Here is a 7,521-nt window from a genome sequence, read left to right on the forward strand (position 1 = left end):
TGTCCACAATGTAGTTCTTTTACAGAGGAGAGGAGACCGAGTAGCACTGCCTCTGCTTTTGTGAGGAGCGGATAATGAGCCTGAGTCATTAGCCATCACACAGGCACCGACTGCACAAAGAAACACCTTAGTCTTGCCAGATGTACCGAAGTTCTTCTCCCTTTATCAGTCACTCCCCATCTCCCAATAAAATGGCTCCTCTTCGTGTCTCCCTGTTACCTTCAATATTGCAACCATCAGCTTACAACACAAACTTCTTCTACGAAATAATCTTTTTAAAATATATTTTATTGATTTTTCACAGAGAGGAAGGGAGAGGGACAGAGAGCTAGAAACATTGATGAGAGAGAAACATCGATCAGCCGCCTCCTGCACACCTCTTACTGGGGATGTGCCCGCAAGCAAGGCACAAGCCCCTGACCTAAATCGAACCTGGGACCCTTCAGTCCACAGGCTGACGCTCTATCCACTGAGCCAAACCGGCCAGGCCTAAATAATCTTAATGAATCCAAGGATAGAACTAATAAAAGTAGAATCTTTTATTCCTTTCCCAAGCCTCTTACATTTCTAAATCTAGATTGTTGACAAAATTTTGTCATGGTTGTATGTTTTGTGTGTTTTGGGCTTGTTTTTGCTTCCTGATTTCATTTTGTTTGTGGTTAGTTTTTCAAGACAATGTTCCTGTGAGCTATCTTCTGTATTAATGAGGAAAAAATAAAACTGATATTTAAAAATGAATTTTGGAAAGTGATTGTACTCACCTTTTTATTAACGCTGCTAAGAGACAAAGCGACCAGGCCTCCATTTCAGTCTTCATTGCCAAAGCCAGCGCCTATTGGAGATGCTAATGAACAGGAAAGGGACACAGGCAGGCAGTCTGATTGGGGCTGGAGGAGGGCTGGGAAGCCCACACCTGAAGGGCCCACCCAGAGGTACCGCACCTCTGTCCTGAGAAGTTTGTAGAGGAGGAGGCTCACCTTCAATCTTTGCAGGTTTCCACATGGGATTTCAGGGCTTGACGGAAGAGAAGCATTCATGGAGGTGGTGACGGCTTATGCTCTGGCACATAGGAGACGGTTTCGAATAGTGTTTTCCAAACTCATACCCGCCCCTTTACAATTTTGCCAAAACCACATACTATCTATATTACTATTTATAGATGTAATTTAAATATGTTTTTTAAGGGAACCTTTGGACAGAGGGACATGTTAGATGATATTGGGATGTAAATAGCAAACTCTAAAGTGAAACCATAAGACAAGTAACTCAATTTCCTTAATAGTAAATTGCAAGGAAAAGAGAGGGGAACCTATAGAGTAAAAGTCTTAAGAGAAGTCAGCCAAATAAATGTGACTCTGCTTTGGGATTCTGATTTGAAAAAAACCACTAAAAGTTTATGAGACTGAATAGAAAAAATATGTATATATTGGTTTCTCCCTGCTTCCTAAAAACCTTGGAATTTAGATTCTAATTGGAAAACAAAAAGTTTATGAGACAATCAGGGACATTTGAACAAGAGTTATTGTCAGTTTTGTTGAGCATGATAATACATTTCGTTTTTTTTTTCAACATTTCTTTTAGAAGTGCATACTGAAATTGCTTACTGATACAACTGGGAAGGAACTTTAGAGCACATCATACCATTTGTTAAAAATAAATGTTTTATAATAAACAAGTATATGTCAAAGTAAACCATATTGTAAGCATCGGCTTTGGAAAAATTATTATTTTAATTGATTTGAGAGAGGAAGGGAGAGGGAGAGACAGACAAAAACATCCATGATGAGAAAGGCTGGCTGGCTGCCTCCTGAACGTCCCATACTGGGGAGCTGGGGATCGAGCCCGCAACCAGGGCATATGTCCTTGACCAGAATCGAACCTGGGACCCTTCAGTCCACAGGCTGACACTCTATCCACTGAGCCAAACCAGAAAAGTTGGAACACCAAAATCCAATGTGAGATGGGCAGAACTGGTGAGTTTTGTGAAGCTGAGCTTGGCCATATGTCTGGCAACCGAAGAGGCATTAGCATTAAGTGAAGGCACAAAATAGCCAATTAGGAAAAGAAAGGAAATCCTAAACTAGAGATGAATATTTAAAGTGTCTGAAACTGAAGTCAGTTTATAGCTCAAACGCAAAATAACTCCTCAGGGTGAAACTCTTAATAGGCTGGGGCCTGGCCTGGCCTGTCCCTCCAACCCCTCCACCCCCCATAAAAGGAGATTGATTTGGGCTCAGTAGAAGGAAGTATTGTCCAATAATTAGAGGTCTCCAGCAATACCAATACGTTTCTTTTGGGGACACTTATCTTCCAAACAGGTTTAACAACTGGCAGAAGGAGGATCTCTATAGAGTCTAGATGAGCCTACCTGTGGTCCCATGAATCCATGGGTGGGATGGACCATCAAAAGCCATGAAAACTAAAGATAGTTCTCTTGAGCACACCTCCACTGACGGTCATAAGCTGATCCTAGCATCAGCAGATCGATAAAGTGAGGCAACTGTGGCCTTAATTGTGTCGGCTGCTGCTTTAAACATCTTGAAAATTCCTAACTGCCACCGCCAAAGAAGGATGCATCTCATCTCTAAAACTAACATAATATTGTCTGTCAACTATTTTAATTTCAAAAAGTTAAAAAAAAAAAGCACGCTAAGCTGGGAAGTGGAAGCAAATGCTTGCTCTTCAGGAGAATGTCACCAAGTAACAGACACTCCGTAGTTAGGTATCAGGGTGGCGGAGACAGTAGCAATGGTTACCGTTCACACCGTCTAAAGAAACTATATACAATTTTTATGTACACATGTGCACACATTTACTCTCTTGCTTTTAGAAACCCGTGTCCTGAGGCAACCGATTCCTTTTTATATATTTCACATATCGTAAAATTCACCCTTTTAGAAGCAACTGACTCTTTTTAGGCATCTTCACTTACTCCAGGAATGACTGGACAAGGTCCTCCGCTCAGCTAGAATAGCTCTTACCATATGCATGTATGGGGACCCAGCCTGGTTTCACCAAGGAGTTCAGGCGGTAATGTATTCGCATGAAAAGTTAGCCTTTTGAAAGAAACTAAACGGTTATTCCAACACAAGGAAAGTGCAAGGTGCAGGAGTCACTCTTTTCAGCCATGGACATGTTAAGCATCAACTTTTGTTTCCCATAATGTTGCCGATAGGAGCTTTCTGTGGCCAAATCTTCAATGCTTAGCTCTGTCTCCTTCTCAAAACTCAAAAATAGTAGCTGATTATGACTGACAAATCCAAAAAAGATCAAAGAAATTCAGAAAACATACTCATAGTTTCACCTTCCAGCTTTCCTTGCACTCGGTTCCTCCTATGTCGGAGAGGAGGGTTCGTAGGGAGCCCTCCAGTCCAACCTGCAGCAGCACAGGGGCAGGCCCTTCTTACACTTCTAGAACTTTCCCCCATCCTACATCAACACCCAAAACTCCCATTTCTCTGCTATCTCGACTGTCGATAACCATCTGTGTGACCGTACGTGAGTAACTTCACCTCTAGGCTGTCATCACACTTTTTAAGTATGATTCTCTCATCTGGAGTTTCTTCCTTTAGTTTTCCTAACCACCCATCATTTCCACACCAAAAGCCCTCAACATCCCCCAACAAACCTATACCACAGGGCTTAGTGCTGTCTGCCTCTCCATTTCTTATTTTCATATTTACGACACGTAAGCAGAAGTTTCAGGTCATCAACACAGCACATGTTGTTGAAAGAGCCAACCAAAGGTCTTTCTATGTGGAAAACAGAGGTGAAGGGGTAAGGACGCAAAGCTGAACAGTCAAAAGGAGAGAAAAGAAAACAACTCATACTTCTCAGGAAACTATTTTCAACAGTATTTTAAGCCAGCATAGTGAGCCTGGTGTTTTTAGTCACAGGCCATGGTTCGAATTCCAGCTTGCCCTTTAACCAGCTCTGTGACCTTGAACAAGTTAACTTTAATTTTTGAATTTCAAGTTCCCTTGTCCCTGGGAAAAAAGGGGTGGGCTAATACCTCATAGAGATATTGAGGATTAAATGAGCACTTATTTTAAGTCCCTACTACAGCCCACCACACAGGAGGTCACTACAGTAACAAACATGATTGTGTAAGACTCCCTAATGTGTATACTTTTCCTACATAAAGTCTATACTACCCTGTGCCTATGCCACTTCTCATAAGCAACCTGATCCTCACCGCTACCCCAAGGACAGATGTCATTTTCTTCAAAGATCTAGAGCAGTGGTTCTCAACCTTCCTAATGCCGCAACCCTTTAATACAATTCCTCATGTTGTGGTGACCCCCAATTTCATTGTTACAAATTGAACATAATTAAAGCATAGTGATTAATCACAAAAACAATATGTAATTATATATGTGTTTTCCAATGGTCTTAGGCGACCCCTGAGAAAGGGTCGTGACCCACAGGTTGAGAACCACTGATCTAGAGGCATGAAAGTGGCAGGAGTCATGCAGGTTTGTGGAAGAAACCAGCCAACACCAGTTCACTAAGACACTTTCACTGCTAGCTTTATGGTCCAGAATGCAGAGTGAGAAGTGATTACACCCAGGAAAATTCCCAGCGCCCTTGGAGAGGAACTGCCTGGGTAAAGAAAGGGGTGGGAGGGACCGTCAGCCCGGGCAGCACCCATTCCGTCACCCAGCAGGGGAAACGAGATGCTTCCAACCTTCTGTGTCGCAAGAGCAGGCCTGGCATCAGCTCGTGCTCCCCCAGATGTTAGTTTTTGGGGCCAAGTACAAAATCTTTGGGTGGCCCTCCACCAGAGTTCTGTCTGTCTGCTGTGGGGGAGCCAGGGAGCGGGTGCACTCCCAGGAGGGGGCTCGCCTCTGGGTCGGGTTTGCTGCGTTTGGCCAGGTCCTCGTTGTGAGCCTTGCGGATGTGGCGGTACAGGTCCCCTGACTGCGTGTAGCTGCGCAGGCAGTAGCGGCACTCATAGGGCCGCTCCCGCGTGTGCACCGTGGCGTGGCGCCGTAGTGTGTAAGAGCACGAGAAGGTCTTCCCGCATGTCTTGCAAGTGGGAACATCCTCAGTAAAAACGCCAAAGCTTCCTGGGGCTGCTTCGTACTCAGAAGGCAGGTAAAGTGGCTCATGCAGGGCGGGGGGTGCCGGCAGGGGTGAGGTCACCAGTCCTCGGTGATACTGCCCTGGACCTGGCAGCAGATGGTAGGGTAGGTGAGGATCGGAGGGCAGAAACTGGTCACTTGGCCCCACCTCCTCCAATCCTGCTGCCCTTGGCTCCTCAAAAGCCTCTGGCTGGGGAGGCTGAGCACCATACATGGCCTCCCCAGGTGGGAACAATCCCTCAGGCCCCTGAGGCTGAGTCTCCGACACATCGGGCTCCTCATCAGAAATCACAATTGCTTCTACTTTCACCTGGACCAGCTCCGCTTCTGCTGGGGTTGGGGCCTGGGATGGAACTGCAGCTGGGACTGGGGCTGCAGCCGAAGACGGGCTGTAGAAGCCTTGCAATGGTCCTCCCGTACCCCTTGGTTCCACCACCCTCAGACTCTCAGAACCCACGTCGAGGGGAGCCAGTGGCTCCACTGAAACTGTGGGAAGGCCAGAAGAGTAGTAGCTGGCAGGAATGGGCTCTGTGGAGCTACTGGGGCTGGCAAGGGAGACATCCGCCACCGGTGGAGGAGGAGCCCGTAGCTGCAGTGAATCAACCTCCACGCCAGGCTGTGTCGTGTCAGCGCCGCTGGGCATGGGCGGCTCGTCTGGAGGACAGACAGTAGGTGAGGGGGCAGCAGGGCCTTTCCACTCCCCTTTGCCCCAATGGCCTGATATCTCCGCAGAAGCCAAGGAGGGCTGAGGGCCACGGGACGTGTGGGACAGAAATTCCAAGCTAAGGGGCTGTGAGCTGGTTTCCTCCTCCTTCTTGGTACTATCTGCCTCTGCCAGGGCCCGGGCTTGCAGACGCCGCTTACACACCTTGACGATGTCATTCATGTGCAAGTAACTGGCAGCTGCCAGCACGTCTTCCACGGGGGTGTCCCCCCTCAGCACCAGCTGGCCAGCATACATGAAGTCCAGAAGCAGCCCAAAGGCTGGGGCCGTGACAATCTCGTTGTGGATACACACCAGGTCCCTCTTGTCCAGTTCCCGCTCTTTGTAGAAAAGCTGGAAGAACGGGCTGCAGGAGGCGAGCACCGCCCTATGGGCCAGGAACTGGGTGCTGCCCACCATCACGGTGCAGTCGCAAAGGAAACCCTGGGACCGCTGCTCTCGGAGGCTCTGCAGCAGCTGCTGGCTGTGTTCTGGAAACTCCATAGCACCCCACGAGGGGCAGGCCCCTAGGAAGGTCCCCACCAGCGGTTCCCTGGGAAGAGAGGACAGTGGGTTAGGGCTGGTAACCTCCCCAGAAACCTTCATATCAGCCCTGAGCTGCCACCAACATACCTCTGGCAACACTGTCCTGACCCCAAAACGCTCGCTTACATTACTATCCTTTTTTCTTAGGTCACAACCAGTGGTCTTTTAGCTCCGCCCCCTCGACTTAACCTCAGCAGCAGGCCCCACCCAGCCAACAAACCCCGCCCCCGGAAGTCCCTCCCCCTAACCAACCTCCGCTTCCTCTATGCCCACCCGGTGGCTTTCAGCACCTCCTCCAACTGGAGGTCTCTCTCGCCCCCAGGCCTCCCCGGCGATACCTCTACGCCCCACTCCGGGAACTCCCTGAGCCTCTCTCGCATTCCAGGGGCTAAGAAGTCCTAGGTGCGAACTAGCAGAGAAAGCTGGTCCCTCACCCTCCACCGAGCAGCCACTGGGCGAACTCCGCCCCTTCCCACCTCCTCAGATGCAACGGGCTCAACTTTGCCTTCTCTTGTCACGGATTGGCTCATTGTGCACTAACCACCGCCCACTCTTGAGCGGCGTTTCCAAGTGGGTGCTGGTGGCCGTCGCTCAGGCAGCGAGGCGTCGGATTGGCTGGCGTTGCTGTCCTAAACTTTTCTTCCTGGTCCCGCCTTCTTGGCCTCAGAGCCCTCTGGATTGGCTGAGCTTCTCCATCTACCTGAAGCGGGGACCGCGCTCTAGGTTGCCGAGCGCGTCCACCTGGCGCGGGGCGGCGGCGGGGCGGGGGAGGGGCAGCAGCCACACCTCTGAACCTCAGTGTTGTCCTGAAGGTTCCGACACCCTCAGTGCCCCGCTGCTTCGCCCCCCTCAGCCCGACGGCTCGGGCTCCCGACACCGTAATGGCGGAGTCCGAGAACCAGCCGCGCGGGCGTGAGGCTGTCGCAGTCCTGGCCTGAACTCCGGGCTCGAGGACTCCCCGGGACAGGAGAGTTAGGGCATGGCTGCTGGCGAAGACATCTTTGAGGCGTCCCCAGACAAAGGAAAGGCTCTAGTCCGGAGTTAGTGACACCTGCCTCTTTACCGACGAGAGCAATATGTCCACAGGGTTAATTGAGTGCCTGTAACCCACTACTCCACTCTTCACTCCCGCTACTCCCCGCTTCACTCCCGCTACTCCCCGCTTCACCCCCGCTACTCCCCGCTTCA

At 49.5% G+C, this 7,521-nt stretch overlaps 1 protein-coding gene across 3 annotated transcripts; it reads right to left on the bottom strand.

Annotated features, from left to right (window-relative positions):
• Nucleotides 1-4,508: 4,508 nt before the first annotated feature.
• Nucleotides 4,509-6,818, bottom strand: ZBTB3 (zinc finger and BTB domain containing 3). Of its 3 annotated transcripts, none has more exons than XM_006772763.2 (2): nt 6,768-6,818; nt 4,509-6,340 (listed from the first exon to the last, which is right to left on the bottom strand). In XM_006772763.2, the coding sequence occupies exon 2, from the start codon at nt 6,289-6,291 to the stop codon at nt 4,738-4,740; it is 1,554 nt and encodes a 517-aa protein (XP_006772826.1). In that variant the 5' UTR covers nt 6,292-6,340; nt 6,768-6,818; the 3' UTR covers nt 4,509-4,737. The 3 variants fall into 3 exon arrangements, with proteins under 3 accessions (XP_006772826.1, XP_006772825.1, XP_006772827.1); XM_006772762.2 differs by having other exon boundaries at nt 6,672-6,803; XM_006772764.2 differs by lacking the exon at nt 6,768-6,818 and adding an exon at nt 6,421-6,514.
• Nucleotides 6,819-7,521: the final 703 nt, after the last annotated feature.

Source organism: Myotis davidii, unplaced genomic scaffold, assembly GCF_000327345.1.
Source record: "Myotis davidii unplaced genomic scaffold, ASM32734v1 scaffold826, whole genome shotgun sequence".
NCBI classification, from domain to species: Eukaryota; Metazoa; Chordata; class Mammalia; order Chiroptera; family Vespertilionidae; genus Myotis; species Myotis davidii.

Excerpts from the sequence above, each read along its gene's own strand:
- ZBTB3 (XM_006772763.2), bottom strand. The coding sequence starts at position 6,291 with ATGGAGTTTCCAGAACACAGCCAGCAGCTGCTGCAGAGCCTCCGAGAG.